The sequence below is a fragment of the Dermacentor variabilis genome, chromosome 4 (assembly GCF_050947875.1).
Source record: "Dermacentor variabilis isolate Ectoservices chromosome 4, ASM5094787v1, whole genome shotgun sequence".
Taxonomy (NCBI): Eukaryota; Metazoa; Arthropoda; class Arachnida; order Ixodida; family Ixodidae; genus Dermacentor; species Dermacentor variabilis.
In genome coordinates this window covers 56,008,117-56,024,417 of record NC_134571.1, presented here as the reverse complement: position 1 = coordinate 56,024,417, position 16,301 = coordinate 56,008,117, and the positions used below count along the sequence as shown (strand labels likewise).

The 16,301-nt window shown below is 47.3% G+C and overlaps 1 protein-coding gene across 1 annotated transcript in view; it reads left to right on the top strand.

Annotated features, from left to right (window-relative positions):
- The first annotated feature begins 11,094 nt into the window (after window positions 1-11,094).
- The window catches only part of asrij (OCIA domain-containing protein asrij), a 39,797-nt gene continuing 34,590 nt past the window's right edge, over window positions 11,095-16,301 (top strand). The window contains exon 1 of the mRNA XM_075689157.1: window positions 11,095-11,226. Within this exon, the coding sequence (XP_075545272.1) occupies window positions 11,146-11,226 (81 nt within the window). The 5' untranslated portion in view covers window positions 11,095-11,145. The remainder of the gene's footprint in view (window positions 11,227-16,301) is intronic.

Below are 16,301 nucleotides of genomic sequence, written 5' to 3'. Positions count from 1 at the left end.
CAGCAATGCGCGATGATTTATATAAAACATAGTTCGAAAGACGAAAGTCATCTCGTACGCGTGCTTCCTGTATGCATAAAACAGGAAAGTTATGTTGAGCTATTAGTTTGCGAAAATCAGCTGACTTATTTCGAAGGCTGTTAGCATTCCACTGAAATATGAAAACATTGTTGTAACGATTATTCATTGTAAGCCTGCAGTGCAGCTGTTGGTGGTTGTGGAAGCACCAACGATTCCATAGAAAGCAGTGCTTTTACCTCTGGAAGGTTGTTTGCGTGTGGAATGGCACTGAGAATTGCACGCAGAGCTGTGAATAGCACGGGCAGGATCATCTGTGCCACGGGTAAAGACGCGTAATCACCAAACGACGCTGAAGCTCCATGTGTGCTCGAAGCAGGTCGCTGAAGAGCTGACTGAGATGGTCGCTGGTATGACAGGTGTGGTTGAGGCGAATGTTGAGGTAGTCGCTCAGATGTTAGGCGAGGCTGCTGTGTCAGTGGTACAGGGCGTTGTTTAGAAGGTCGGCTAAGTTCACTCGAAGCCTGAGCAAGATGAGTAGTGTTCTCTGGAGGTGGATCGTGTCGCTCGCTGCCAGAATGTTGTCGACCTGAGTGCTTTAGAGCTGCAGAATAGTTCATATTGACCACTTGCTCTTTCTCTTTGTTGGCAGTTGGAGGCGCGCATCTTACAGCTTCAAGGTTGGGTGGGGGCGCATTACGAGGAGGCAGCCTTCCGTATTTCGACTCATGTCTGCGCAACCTTGAGGCAGCTCTGCTCTGAGGGCACCCGGAGAAGGAAGCTGTGTGGTTTCCGCCACAGTTGGCACACTTTGGCTGACACACAGACTTGCACTCTGAATGGTCGTGGTCTTCTGAGCATATCTTGCAGCGACGTGGACTGCGGCAGTTCTTCGATAGATGTCCAAATCTCTGGCAGTTGTAGCATCTCAGAGCAGGGCCGTGATATTCTTCTACGGGATGACTCGTGAAACCTAGATGCACTCGTTGCGGCATTGGTTTATCTTCTCTGAAATGGAGAATGACAGATCTCAGAGGGCGTGATTCTACCGCTCCATCTTCTTGGCGATTGTAGCGTGCCTGACGACGGGCAGATGTCACGCCAAAGTCCTTCAGGAAGTCAACCAGTTGTTCTTCTGTATACTCAACTGGCACATGGCGTATCTTGCCGACATTCTTGGTATAAGATGCCGGAATGAATGGTTTGACTCCCAAACCAGCCACTTCGCTCATCGACAGAAGATGTCTCGCAGATGAGACTGAAGTAACGTTGACAGCGAAACTTCCATCTCTGTTCACGCGGAATGACTGTACTTTCTCCTTTGCCGCGGAGACAATTTCCGACGCAGCGCGGTTTGGATTTACTTGCCAGAAATTGCGCCCTTCCTGTGAGGGTCGAAAAACAACTGGAATTCCCTCAGGCCGCTTCTTTTTATACGATACCAAGGAGAACGGCGTGTCATCGCAGTCTATGTCTTCATCTTCACTTAGCTCATAGGTAGATGTCTTGTCGTCGTCAACCCGTGGTTTCTTGGCTTCACTTTCGCTTGTCTCAGCCATATTCACTGAAGGTCCACTGGAAGGTAGGGCAGCGTTGAAAACTAGCGTCGCCGGCTTGATGACATTAGGCGCGTGGTGTGGCACTTCCGAGTGCGGCGCCGATTCTGCGGCACTCATGCGCCTAGGAATGCGCTGTCGGACATATGGCTCGTGCCGGTGTTCTTTGCCACCCACCGCCGTGGCAGGCGTAGATGGGCTGCGGAGCGCAGCAAAACCACGCGATACTGTGCGCGATCTCCAGCACACAGGTATCCCAGGGGATGTCCGTTCTCTCTGGACAACAGCGAAGTCTCGACACAGCACTAATTCCTAAAGAAAACAGAAAACAATATCTCACCGAAGAAGCAGCGGCCGCTCGGAGGGACTTCTTCTTCTTCCTACCCGGGGCTGAAGTCCTTTCTTTGGAGATTTGCGATACAATGCTGGCGGAGAAGTGTTGTTGTTGTTGTTGTTGTTGTTGTTGTTGTTGTTGTTGTTGTTGTTGTTGTTGTTGTTGTTGTTGTTGTTGTTGTTGTTGTTGTTGTTTTGTTGTTTTTCCTCGAGTGAAGCCGTGCATCGTTAAGGCTGGTGGGCAACATGTACAGTCCTTATGTAGCAGCGGTCCGTGCACCTAGGTCACACACACTCGCGACGTTGCTTAATATGACAGTCACTATCTTGCAGCCAACTACTGCCCACGCCTTTCCTCCACCGTTGCACACAGTGCAGCATGAACGGAGCAAAGTGCGTAGCGAGCACCCACTTTCATTTTCGACAGCTGATCGCACAGTAGTAGGGCAGAAGCGGCAATGGTTTCGTATTCGTGCGCTTTCGCTGAGGCAACGTGCGGCACGCCGCCTAAAGCGCCATCTCGTTCCTCTAGAGCAAAGTGCTTCGCGAAGAGAGTAACTTTGTCGCAACGATGACCGAGTCCCTTCATGTTTTTCTTCATTCGCTCGCTCGGCCTCCCGCCACGCTCTTTCTTGCTATTCTCCCGTTGTCACAGCTTTTCCACGCCCCGCGTCGTCCCCTGGCTTTGCCGCGTCACAGTCACTTTCCCATTCGCATTCGTTTCGCCGTGGGTTCCCCTCCGCCTACATACCGATTGGGCTCCAATCTACCCGACCCGTTCTGCTCGTTCTGCCCGGATGCGGGATGCTGCGGGCATTACTTTTTTATCTGTTCCTCTCTGTTTCATCCTGCGTAGCTGCCCTGTTGCTTGTTCTGCCACGCTCAGCCTACATCCGTTTATCCTCGCAATTGCGTTGCGCTGCTCTTTCTTTCTTTTTTCTACCTCGTTCCTTCGCTCTGTATCATGTTTCCGGCCCTATACTGGCTTCCACAGCTGGTCCTTTGCACAGGACCTTCGGCACCGCATATTTTTTGCTCCTTCGTGCATTATTTCGTCCAACCAACGCTGGGAGCAAGAAGCAGAAGCGGACGTTAGCGAACGCAAGCCGACGGCGGTGCACAGCAAACCCACAGACCGCGATGCGCTCGCGGATCACCGAAGGCGCAGCTGGCTTATGTAGGCTCCGCTGACGGCGCGCGTAGAGGCCTAACCCGATTTTCATCCCATTCCCTTGGCTATCCAGTGGTCTTGCTCCGGGGCACGACTCAGAGACAACGCGATAATGGTCGCAAGCCTGCTGGCGACAAGCGTGCGCGACATGAAATGAGGCCAAGCGAACGCCAGTAGAAGGTGAATCCGCAGTGCTGGACGGGCGATGGTCGCAGTAGCCAGCCCCGGACCCTCGCGTAGCACCGAGGAACTTGAACTTACGAGGACCTTCGATATCATACGAGTACATTTTTGTCTGACGGATATAGGTTCCATTCGATTGATTGATTAATTGAGTGATTGATTGATTGAGTGAGTGAGTGAGTGAGTGAGTGAGTGAGTGAGTGAGTGAGTGAGTGAGTGAGTGAGTGAGTGAGTGAGTGAGTGAGTGAGTGAGTGAGTGAGTGAGTGAGTGAGTGAGTGAGTGAGTGAGTGAGTGAGTGAGTGAGTGAGTGACAATTTTACACGGGAGAGAAACAGGATAGCCAATATTTGTAATCCGAGTGACAGACGCTGAGAAGTGCACAGATGCAGTCACTGTTATTCTCTGTCATCAAGGTCCTGTCAAGTTCAATAGAAACATACACACTAGCACTTTTCGAACCGCGATTGGGCATCACATACTGGAACGATTACCGTTGATTTGATTTCAAGACGTTGTCGTAAGCCTGAAGGACATTCTCATGCATCGACGACGACGAAATATTCGCTAGTTAATGTAATAATCGAGATAAAAAAAATACTGAGAGGGAGGAAGGCACACTGCTTCAGTTCAGGAAAGTACATATATGACACACGTAAACAGAACAAATATGCATGGCACAGCTATAAAAGAAAGACGAATTTTACATTTATATGCGGTTTTAAAATTCAACAAAACATAAATCGGAGATCGGCAGCCATTTAAGGAAACGACTGCCGTTCTTCATTAACGCAGATGGAAACTAAGTTACTGGTACTTGTGGAAACGGCCGACTCTCTCACGTCCACTGACGTTCGTTTTCAGCGCACGACTCTCGTGTCTTTTGGCAGTCGGCTTCCCCGCTTGAATCACAAACGGAAGAGGGACTTAATGTAGTATTTACGCAGCTACAGCGAAAGATGGCGTGAGTGTTCCGATGCTTGCGCCCTCTAACGGCGTGTATAAGTCGGGCGCCAGAGGAACTTGCTTCCTGCTCTTCGGATGCGGTATATACGTAGGCTCGCGCAGTCTGTCGGTGCTCTGCGAGGAAGGCTTGCTTCGGAGAGAGGCACTGTCATTAGCGTATTGGGGCATTCATTGCATGTGCTGCCGCTAGCGGGTATTCCGTCAAATGAGCAGTAAATGCTCTTCTTGTGTTTTCACTATAGTGTTTGGTCATTTACTTTGTAACGAAGAGCTCCCGATCCACCACATACCGAAACCCTAAGTCCGTTTGATTTGATTGATCCACGCGATCTCGTAGCAAGATGGAGTGCTGGCGCCTGCTTTCAGCTCGAGCGATTTTTTTTGTCACGTATTTACCTTCGTTTTCGAGAAGTTTCGTGTCACCAAAAGGAGCACGTTCATTGCATGATTTTGCACGAGCAAACTAAGCACAATGCATTCAGCCATGGAAGAACACTCTGAAATGAAGCTAAACAAGGGAAAACCAGTTGCTAACACTTCGGCGAGTTACTGGCTCTTCAGTTATTTAAGTTGCACTGAAGCACGAAGATAATTTTCTTTATAGTTCTTTTTCGTATATGAGCTGCCACGCGGCGTAATGTCGGCATGAAATCAGTCTAGCGAGCAGATTTCTTTCACTGTTTCCTGCGTATTAATTTTCTTCAGTTATTCCGCAGAAAACATTCACTGAAAGCTGCTCTCTAAGTGGAAACAGCCTGCGATATCGTCGTGCAAATTTGCACTTTTCCTACACTATAGTACGAATGCTAAACTTCCCTTTCCATCGTATTTCGTTCAGAGAAAAGCTCTAATGTAGACAGAAATCTTCGGCCACGGTCTCTTCTTTTGCAACACGAATGCATCGCACAAAGATGAAGTTTCGAGCTTGTTGGTAGATGTTCAAGCTGAAGTTTCTTCGAACGAAGGCAGGAAGATTAGAACATAAAGGTAGAATGCTATGGCTTCATGTTTGCTAAAATACTTTCTTTCATATTGTAGCCCTCCCGCTTTCATGGTTGCACCTCAGAAAGCTTCAGCATGGAAGTCTCGGATATTTCGGGCTTTGTCGGGGATGTACATTATTGCATTGAAAGGGGTCATGACACCAAATTTTCCAATCGACTGGACTCCAGAGTTTGGGTTCCCAGAATCATCTACACGTGTAGAAATCGGCGCTACAAATCCATCATGACTCTCATTTCTGTCGGAAGCTGCCTTCTGTATTATGCATGCTCGTTTTCTGGCACCCACAAAAAGTATGCTGCTCCTAAAACACTTGAAGATTTTCATTTTAATGTGTAAGCATTCTAGGGCTAATTCCCTCGGAAATCTGTCCGTTTCTCTGTAACACGTGACACTATACACTCCATAGGTATACATGAGGTCCTATGCAGATACATATGAGAATGATGACTATGTCTGACTAGTGATATTTGCGATTATGACTATATATAGTGAGCACCGACGAGGTATTAAGGGTAATTAAGGTTAATAAACGACCATTAAAATTGATTACGATGAAACTAACTAAGCCTAAATAAGACTCCATAAGACTAATGAAGGATAAATAAGCATAATGGAGATTAATTATAGTTATTTAGCCTGATGAAGACTGATATTATGTTAATTAAGCCGTATCAGACTTAGAGGTAATTTAGAAGACTTAAATCTATTTTCTATTGAGTAACGGGAAATTGATTCATTCTAATGGGAATTAAGAGTAAATGAGATTGCCTAAGTAGAACAGTACTAATTACGATTACATAACTCAGGGGCAATTAATAATAATATGGACAATGACACATAACTGATATTACGTTACTTAACCCCAATTCGAAAAAATACATAATTACATTATATTTTGCCAAATACGATTCATTCCAACTAATTATGTTCTACCAATTAGGTAACTGCAACATGCCATTCCAACACTTGCAGCGCATTGCGTCATTCTTGACACAGGGACCCGCTGTGGGCGTAGCTCGCGGCCACTCAAACAATCATTAGTTGCATGAGTGCAATATGAACGACTGAAAATATTGCTTACGCATTACTTGACAAGCCATACGAGGAAGTTCCTGCAGTGATTTCTTCAGCTTTAATTTCGCGTCCGAACAGTGCAGCCGATGACGCCAGTATAACGTCACCGACTTCGCTACAGGTATATTTTAAGGCATGTGAGTGGCATTTTGCGGCAGGAAACCTAACGTCCACAAAGCCTGCCAGGCTGACTTTTCATTGAAATACGGATGCAATGCAATCTTTATGTGCTGATCAACAATAAACGACACTTGCGCAGATGTCGCAAGCAGTAATGCGACTTAACGAAGATGAAAACGAACGAGACTTCCTTTTTTCGTCTGTGCATCGTCTAAAGTCAAGAGGAACTTGGCGGACGATCGGCGTACGTTATCCGACACAGCGGTGCATAATATATCACCGTTTCGCTGCGTGCCCTCGAGTATAAGCTTAGCTTTCGGCCGCATCCCATGGTTGCATAATTGCACGGTATCCAAAGGATTGCTTCTCCACAGCCTCAAGCCCAGCGCGGTTTACACGTCGTTTCCTATGCACCCTTAATTTCTTCTCGCGCCACCAACATGGCCGCCCCGATGTACGTCCCTGTTTTACCCTCTCCCTACTCCCACATTGCAGTCGCATTGTGCGCACACGCTTAGCTGGGACAAAGGGAGGCCGGATATACGCAATGTACCCACGCCCACAGAGAGAGTATCAAGTGCCAGCGACATGCTCTCCGTATGTTTACGAAATAAATGTTGGCTTTGCAAGCTATGCTTGTGCCCGATAGCACTTTACTGCAGGAACGTGGCCCGGGACTTTAGCGTGAAACTCGCTGTTCGAAAAGACATTTCCAAACAAAAACTACCTGAGTCATGTGCCGTGTGTTCATGAAGAAGGTGACTGATGCGGAAGTTGCGGAAACTCTCTCGCGGCATTTCGAACCTCTTGATAGGTTTCAAAAGGTGTTTGATAAATTTTGCATAATCTGTTTGTTATACATGACGCGTGCACTGTCTGTTACGCATGCGTGACATAAAACAAAATCTATAAAATACCATTGCACATTTTACAAAGATAGGCTCATTTATCGAAGCGTCGTCCTGCCTCTATGAGGCATTCACGCTTAGTTTTATACCCTTCTTTCTTTTCTGTATCTCTAATGAACGCCATTTCAGATTACATCGCTCGCGGTACTTCCTCGGAGTATTAGTGAAGAATTCAATTAGATGTAATATGATCCAGGAAATTAACTTCCAGTATTAGGCAAACACGCATTGTGTCCAACAGTCACCATTCAACATAAGCCGATTGTCGCAAGCCCAGCGACGAGTGCCTGACGACAAACGACGAGAGCGACGAGCACGCTCGTGTGCAGAGCCTTTCTCAAAAGTGTAGCTATAGCCCGCGCCGTTTGCGACGGGCAAAGCAGCTGCGCCGAGCTAAGCCTCAGCACACTGCGGTAACCCTCACACCCCGCCCCCGCTTCTCTCCGCCGCGAGAGATGCCGCCATGGCCTGAATTCTGCCTACCGCTGCACCCGTGTCAGGATAAACGGCTGAGCCGTGCAATAATGAACAGGCGACTGGGCAGCAGTCTCCTGCGGACGGGCATCGAAGCAGAGCAAGAGGAGAGATGGGAAAGGAAACGCCGAGAAAAAGGGGGAGGTTGTTCAAGCCACGTGAACCGGACTACAACCTTTTATCCTCCGGGTGCTTCCCTGCTGCGCGCCCAGAGATCCGGCAGTCGCTCGGGAAGGTTGCACAACGCAACACGGCGAGCAGCTGTCAGTGAACACCTCCGCCCGCGCTCAGAGCGCACTGCGCCAGCCACGCAGATAAAAGGCGAGCGCGAAAGGGAGAGACGGGAGAGCTGGTTTCGATCTCGTCAGCGGAGGCGCCTGGTTGAGCTGGTCGACGGGACCGGCCAAGCTCGCAGCGAAGGCAAACCAGCGCTGGCCCTAACCCGAAAGGCTCAGGGCGACTAAGCACGCCAGCGCGTGCGCGACTCGCGTGGCGTGGTCATTGTTCTTTCGAGCCGGGAACGCTCGCTTTGTCCCAGTTAAGCGTGCGCGCACAATGCGGCAGGAATGGGGAAGTAGGGAGAGGGAGAAACAGGGACGTACATCGGGAGCGGCCGTGTTGGTGGCGTCTAAAGAAAGAAGGCGTAGAGAGCGACGTCTAGCCCGCGCTGGACTTGCGGCTTTATATACCTTGGACGGCACCAACGCGCCGAAGCGTTCCTGTGGATACCGTGCAATTATGCAACCATGAGATGCGGCCGAAAGCTAACTGATTACACCCGAGAGCACGAAGCGAAGCGGCAATATATTATGCATCATCGTGTTGGATAACGTACATCGATGGTCCGCTAAGTTCCTCTTGGCTTTACATGATGCACAGACGAAAAAAAAAAAAAGGCCTCGTGCGTTTTCATCTTCGGTAACCAGTTGATTAGCCGAGCCGCAAGCGTTTAGCTGACTTGCCGCAGAGCAATTCTCACGCACAAAACCGACACCGTACAATATCCGGAGAAAGCGGTGCGATATGCGCAATGTACCAACGCGCATATAGCCTTAAACTTAGAAAGAGCATAATGCTATGATTTTTATACTGTACTTCACGCTTCGCACCTTTATTGTATCAAGATATTTCATCGCCCCCCCCCCCCCAATTCAATCCCCATTTTCAGCGGACCTTTCGAGAGAAAGCCAACTGAAAGCCGGTTTCTAAAGGGACGCTGAAAGGAAATATTTGGTCGATGTGTAATGTTAAAATACAATTCCAGAAACCTCGCAGCGCTTGTTTCGTGCCAAGAAAAGATTTTGTCTAAGAGAAAATTGCATCCGAAGGGTCCCACATACCTTTAGAGCAATTCGAATTTCCCGCTTCCGAGAGGGAAGGGGTGACGTTGCATGCGCCATCATCGCCCTTTACTGCCGTCGGTGAGTAAAACGGCGCCCGACAATCGGGGCTAGTTTTCTTTTTTTTTTTTTTGCGATACGCAAACGCGCAGCCATGGAGAAACCGTGACAAGGCAGAGCGTCGGATTCGCCGCTGCAGCTGCTCTTGGTCAAGAGGCGTGGACCGTTCGAACATCCCGCGACATCACACGGACGTGGAATTCTCTGTTACCAACAGTTTGTGCGAGTTTTGCGAGCCAGCAAAAGCAGCGCAGCACTACGCGATAACAAAATTACTGAAACGCGAAAGTGCGGGCCGTTCAGAGTCGAGCGAAGACGAAACCTTTCGACCGCCCGCGTCATTGCCAAGGGTAACGTCAATAAGCTTTTTGATTTTCTTAAAATCGAATATAGAACTGGACAAGTATCATTTTATTCCGTCTTATAATGCAATGCAATGTTCTTTTTATTACTAGTGGTTGAGTACTAGTACCAGATATATAATGAGGAGTTCCTACGTCATCGGGCTAGTACTTCAATCTCCGGGTGAGTCGCAAATCGAGTCCTGTATTTACCTAAATTTCTCTATTACTGAAGCTTTGTTCGTGATAATATTGACGCCTTAAAAGTTCTTGAGCATTAGTCTACCACTTTAGCTTAACTTAATATTTGCCTTTAATGTCCCTCTAAATATGGATTAGTCCCAATTGTATGTTTTGGAATCTCAATTAGGCTGCTGTTACGAATGCAGGTGAACCTTTTTCCGTTTTTTATGGCCGCATTTTGAGCCAATCAGAGGCTGCTGTGGTTCTCTCTGATTGGCTCAAAATACCGCAATTACCCAATTCTACAACATGGCGGAATATTACAATGTCCAGGATGGTAACCTTGGAAACAAAACAACGCATTGAAATGATTGCGAAATTGTTGGCGTTTGAAATTTTAAGCGCTGTGCATTTTCTTTCAACCACAGTGGATGTTGTTTCACTGATCTTGAGTTACTAAGGTCGCAATTTTGTAGAGATGCCTTCCGCTGTGCACAAATTTCGGTTTACACTCTGTGGACAGTGTAAAACGTACACAGTGTAAACCGAAATTAATGCACAAGTATTCGACATTTGCGATTTTTCCCACGACCGCACGCGTGCGGTGTGGTTTGCGGTGCTGTGTGGCTCGAGCGTAACTCGGCCTATCCACCGTTCACTAGTGGCTGAACTCTAGATAAGCGGGCGGAACGTAGCTATGACTCAAGGCTAGCTAAGCTCTGATCCCTGGCGATGGAATAGCATCGGAAAAGGCATCGCTACAAAATTGAGGCCCAGCTTTCTGCGAATTAACTGCCATTTTGTATACTTTCCTCGATGGACGCGCGAAAATATTTATTTCGCACGATCCTGTTTTAATTATTTGTTTCGTGTTGAATAATTATGTTCTTATGAAACACTTCGTGTCTCAGATCTGCCTGCTTTCTATGTTTATTCCACCGCCAAGAGAAAATGAATAACATGGCTAGATTGGGGTGAGCGCTCTAGTACATGCGCTTAATTACCTTAGTCAACCACTGGTGCCAAGCATGTTCGTCAAGTGTCCTTTATTGTTAGTGCATGACGGCAATGTTTTCGGAACACGAAGGCATGTTGGCGCGGAAGTAAATCAACAGCAAATTCATTATACATAATTTCGATGCGATGACAGTGACCACGGAGAGACGAGGTGCCCTTTCAAACATCCCGCCATAAAATGAGGGGGAAAAAAGAAAAAGTACTTACAGCGAGAAAATAAATGCACAGCCCATATGCATCTAAAATATTATGTAGTGATTATAATATCTTGCTAAGTTATATTAAATGCAATATTTTAATACCTTGTACACACTTGAGCAGTGCTTAAGCGGGGTAGTGAGGATCGCCAGGTAAAAGTGTTGGCCGCATCACCATCTCCATCACCATCGTCAGAGAAAATGGCGACTTCCAGCGATATGCTGCCTCCATCGGAGGTAGCGGCCGGCGGCTACGATCAGGATAGGAGGCCGCGGCTCCAAGTGAGACATTGAGCAATACCTCTTGAGATAGAAATGCCAGTGCAGTAAATCTTCCAGCGGCTCATGTGTGGCCCGTTAAGTTTTACAGTGGTGATTATCGGGGCACGTCGCCTCTATCATTTTCCTGCACGGATTGCGGGAAATCGGTACAGCAGAGTAGGGGCGATGGCTTTCATATTATGCAATGCGTCCCAAGTAGTTGCTGTCTTCAAGGGGACCAAGTGTTACAAAAATTGCGTCTTACAGAAACTTGCAGCATAAGCGAGGTCATTGCCCTGCTGACCGAGTCCTTGCGAGAACAATTCTGTATGCTTACAAAAGTATTGTCAATCTGAACCCACTGCCTACCAACGAATTTGATGCTTCCCTTCACGACCTTCACTGTACCTTCACATCGGCTCCTTGTCTTGTTGCGTCTGTGTTGAATGGTCCGTTTCACGACAGCAGCAGCTGACCAGTCTTGGCGCGTACTCCGTCTTTTGCCCTCCAGCTGTTTGTACAAGAGTTTAGGTTAAAAGACGTTCTCTATCCGTTAGTTCCTTTATATTCTCAGTAAAGTTGAAGAAATACATTTACAAAACCCGCGTATTTACATCACGGAAGTTGTGTAAGAGAGCACAGCAGACGTAGGCGTGGTCAGCTGTCGCAAATACCGAGATTGTTGTTTTTCGCTTCTAGCTCCTGGTGATGCTTCACCAAAGCATGCCGAGATATGGCTGAAGTGGGAGCCTCAACTTACTGTAAACCAAGTCGCTCCAAAACCCTACATCTATCAAGAATACTGCTTTAGCACTGAATTAAGGGTGTATTATTAGGACGTCATCCGGTGGAGTGAATGTACAAACATCTACATATTAATCGGTGCGGATGAAACTGCTAATCTACGCTGGTGCATTCAGGAGCCAAAGAAGTGTGCGAACCACGAACTTCATCTATCAATGGCAGCTGAACCGTGGATTTCCTTAAAGAATTGCTCATTAGTGGTCATGCAGCGGTGCCAGCCCTTCTCGGGTATATTGGTTAACTTCAGTAAAATGTGCTTGTCTTGAAAATCGTGAGAAACTTGAACTCGACGCTTACGCTTGCTATTTGCTGGATTTGGAAATGTGCAGAGCTACCCCAGCGGGGCTGTGCCATATATTGAATGCTTACGTTATTGGCACATAACTTGAAGCGCTACTCGCACGAAGGACATGGTGTTACCGCTATGGGCTTTTACGTGGACCAGCGGCACCAGCACCCAATGTAATCCTCAGGGGTTCCCTTCTTTCAGGGACTTGACCTATTAATTTTACAAGTGCAGAGGCAAAAGTGCAGTTGCAGCAGTTTATTATTGGTTGATTCAAATGTCTTCATTTGTTCCTTTCAAAATATTTTCATATCATGACCTTCGTGTTTCTTTCATAAAGTTTCGTTTGCGAGGTTATGAGAGCAGCAGCACAACACAGGCAAATACATGAATAGGTGCATCATCTACACTGCAGTATGGCCTGGATAACCCTGTATCTGCTGCTGCTCTACAGGAGGGTGTTGTTGGCAGCATACAACAGTTCAGAGCCAATGGAGCCTATGGATGGCATTCACATTATTATTCTTTTGCCATCTGTGACCCATTTTATGTTGAGTTGCCTTGTTGAGGGGTTTGTTACAATTCTCTCTATTCCTCCTTCTCCTCTATCATTTAGTCTCCCTTCCTTAATTTTGTACCTTTAACTCATCGTGACATATATATATTGTCATGAAAGCCATGGATGCCCAGTTGGTGGAGCATGACACTGGAGGAGGGTCATTAGTTCAATGCCAATATCAAGGAGCGTGGACAGATGGCCGATGCCTTCCACATGGACTCCAAGCAGCCAAAGTTGAGGCATCTGGTAGTGGATGCAGGTTTATGGTTGCACAAGTATGTCAACACCAGTCTGACAAAGGCAGTCGCAGGTGAACTTGCTGAGTCCTTGGCGGCGTGTATGTTGTTCTTCATGGCTGCTTGTGGTTTTCTGAAGCTGGGTTGCTTTGCAGAGAAAATCGTGCGGAGTCGCTTCAGGAGACTGAGCTGACAAAATGGCAGAGACTGAAGAGTCAAGCATGTCATCTAAGACATAGTGTCGAGCAGCCAGAACACTCCAGGTCATGTTACATCTCTAGAGAAGCTTCAACTTCTCAAAGATGTAGGCAGCAACATCCTCACTGTGCACTTGGCAAAAAAATTACATTTGCATAAAACGCTCACCATAAGTGGAGGATAGCTGTCTGAAAGTAACAAGAAAAGCCGCGCTCCATTCTTCCCATGACTGCTATGTGTACCCATTGCAACTGTTCCACGTCTTAGCAGCATCACAAAGTTGCTACTCCACAACAGACCTTTTGACACTCTTTAGGCAAGTGTGAAGGTTGCCAAGTGGTCAGCAATCCTTACCCATAATTCAGGGTCATCTTGGAAGCCGTCAATCTTGGGAGGTGCATCTTCATTTGACGCTGGTAGTAGACAATGCGTGACAACAGAGGGGTAGAGTCGGCGATGGTACGTGGCTGTTGCAACAGTGCCGAGATATCACGTGCAAACCCCGAAAAAAGTCCTGGTATACAAGCAGCTGAGACCACCTTGGCAAGGGCCTCCCATAGGCCCGAGGCACCGGGAGCTGTGGATGATATGGTCAAGGACGGGTACCCACCGGCAGTACACAAGGCACTGATCACAGCAGCGGGATTCAGGAGGATATCATCACTCCAGGGAATGTAATTCGAGGCCAGGATGCCTGGAATTTTTAGGCTCATTGGCTACACCATTGTAATGGAAGAGGCAGTCGGCATCCTTCTGAGTGTCTCCCCTTTTAATCCACTTCCTCTTCCTCCACCTCTTGCACCCTGCTCGCCATGTCTCTTTGACAATATCTATAAATTTATATATACAAATGCAGAGAGTTCATCATGAGCCTGTGCTCTCTTACCAGCTACTCTGCACTGGGGAAGGGGAATGAAGCAGGGATGAAGAGTGCTGATGACAAGAATACCGATGCAATAAATTCTGGTCATAACACGGGAGCATGCTTAAAATGTTGAGTCCAGTTCTCTGTAGTGAAATATTGAATCATGGCTCATACTCTTAGTGTAGCGTATCTTTGATTTGGCTAAGGACTGAAAATAAAAGTCCTCTGTAAACGCCCTGGCTTTGATGGTTGCCAGACTAGAGGCTCAAGTGAGTCACTTCTGCAGTCAAAGCTGTGGCCGCTCCTGCATTTATACTGGGCAGATGCAAAATGTGTGTGCTGGTGTCCCTGGCACATGGCAGTGGCCATAATCTAGGCTGTTCTCATGACCATTGAAATGCTGTGTTAACGCCACCGCAAACTGTACTCTTTGCACCAAACTCGTTCCAGGCACCACTCCTTACATTGTGAAAAATGTACGTTCTGTGAATACATACTGACTTAGGCTTGAAAATAACAGAGATGTCAAAATTTCAGTGCAAGACAGCAAACTTTAATTTCAAGCATACAAGTACACAAGTGTGCACATAGAGCGAAACAATGAAATCTTCCCTTACCTCAGTAAGGAAGCCTTCATTGCAGTGAGGCCACCTTGTGTCACTTTGAAAGCTTCCTTACTGAGGGGCCCTCAGCGAAGGTTTCCTTGATGCTTCCTCAGCGTAAGGTAGCGCCAAAGCTACCTTCATGCATCCTTACACTGCTCCTGGCCCTGAACGAGCACTTCACCTCACTGCTTAGCCACGCGACGTTTGCTTGTGCTGTCGTCCACCTGCGGAGAAGCGCGAGCATGGCATGTCTTGCCAGGCACGTTCGTCTCTGTTGCAACTACAGCATGAGAGACGTTCCCAGGCGTTGTTAGGCATTGCACGACGCCAGCGTGCCAGCGTTGCTGTAGCACATCAAGTTTTGTGCTATAATGTGGTACTCTTTTACGTTTAGTAAACGAAACTAGAAGAAAGCATGCATGCGTCTCTATATTAGCACTTCAATTTAAAAATTATGCAATGATACATCTTTTTATTGAATAATGGTGTTCGCATAAAGCTTTTAAAAGATTCTCTCGAACCCAGGCATGCGGCAACCATTCCTTACGTGAGGACGTGCGAAGGTAACTTTCAGAGTACGCTTGCTTCCTCCATTGGTCCTTCGCTGTAGGGAGGCCTCGCGTAAAGTTAGGAAGCAGTCTAAGGAAAAGAATGTTTCATTGTTTAGGCCATAGTGTTGTACTGACTGCTATTTTACTTGTGGAGACAGTATGATGGCAGTTGCAATCCTTTGTTTTTGTGATAGTCGTCATGCTAGCAATGAGGAAAAATGTTTTTTATGCATTACCTATGCAGCTAAGCTGTTTAGGAAAATCGCAAAAGTGGCACAGTTGTCTCAGCTGTTGTGCAAGCTGTTGTTGATGGTTTCAAATGTGTTACATTCTTCGAATTGACAAGAGGGCCTATAAACAAGCCCTACATCTTCCCATTTCCACCTCTAACAAGAGACTGGACACCCTAGGCATTCGCAACACCACAGACGAGCTTATTGAAGCTCAGAGTATTAGCCAATACAAATTACTCGCCAATTCAACCATGGGTAGACACATTCTAGGCACCCTAGGCATAACCTACACCACCCAATTCAGACCAAAAGTACCCGTCCCTCCAAGCATACATGCTCAGCTAGTTATCCCACCCATACCTCGCAATACCCGCCGTGGTTGCTCAGTGGCTATGGTGTTGGGCTGCTGAGCACGAGGTCGCGGGATCGAATCCCGGCCACGGCGGCCACATTTCGATGGCAGCGAAATGTGAAAACACGTGTGGTGCTTATATTTAGGCGCACGTTAAAGAACCCCAGGTGGTCGAAATTTCCGGAGTCCTCCACTACAGCGTGCCTCATAATCAGAAAGTGGTTTGGCACGTAAAACCCCATTATTTAATTTTTTTAATACCTCGCAATATCCGTCCTGAACCCAATCGGGAGTGACGTGCAAATAGAGCTGGACGACTACAGAAGCGCTACTATGACCAAGCCGCAGACTTAGCCTACGTGGACACAGCAGAATACCCCAACCAGAACATCATGGCAGTCGCCGTA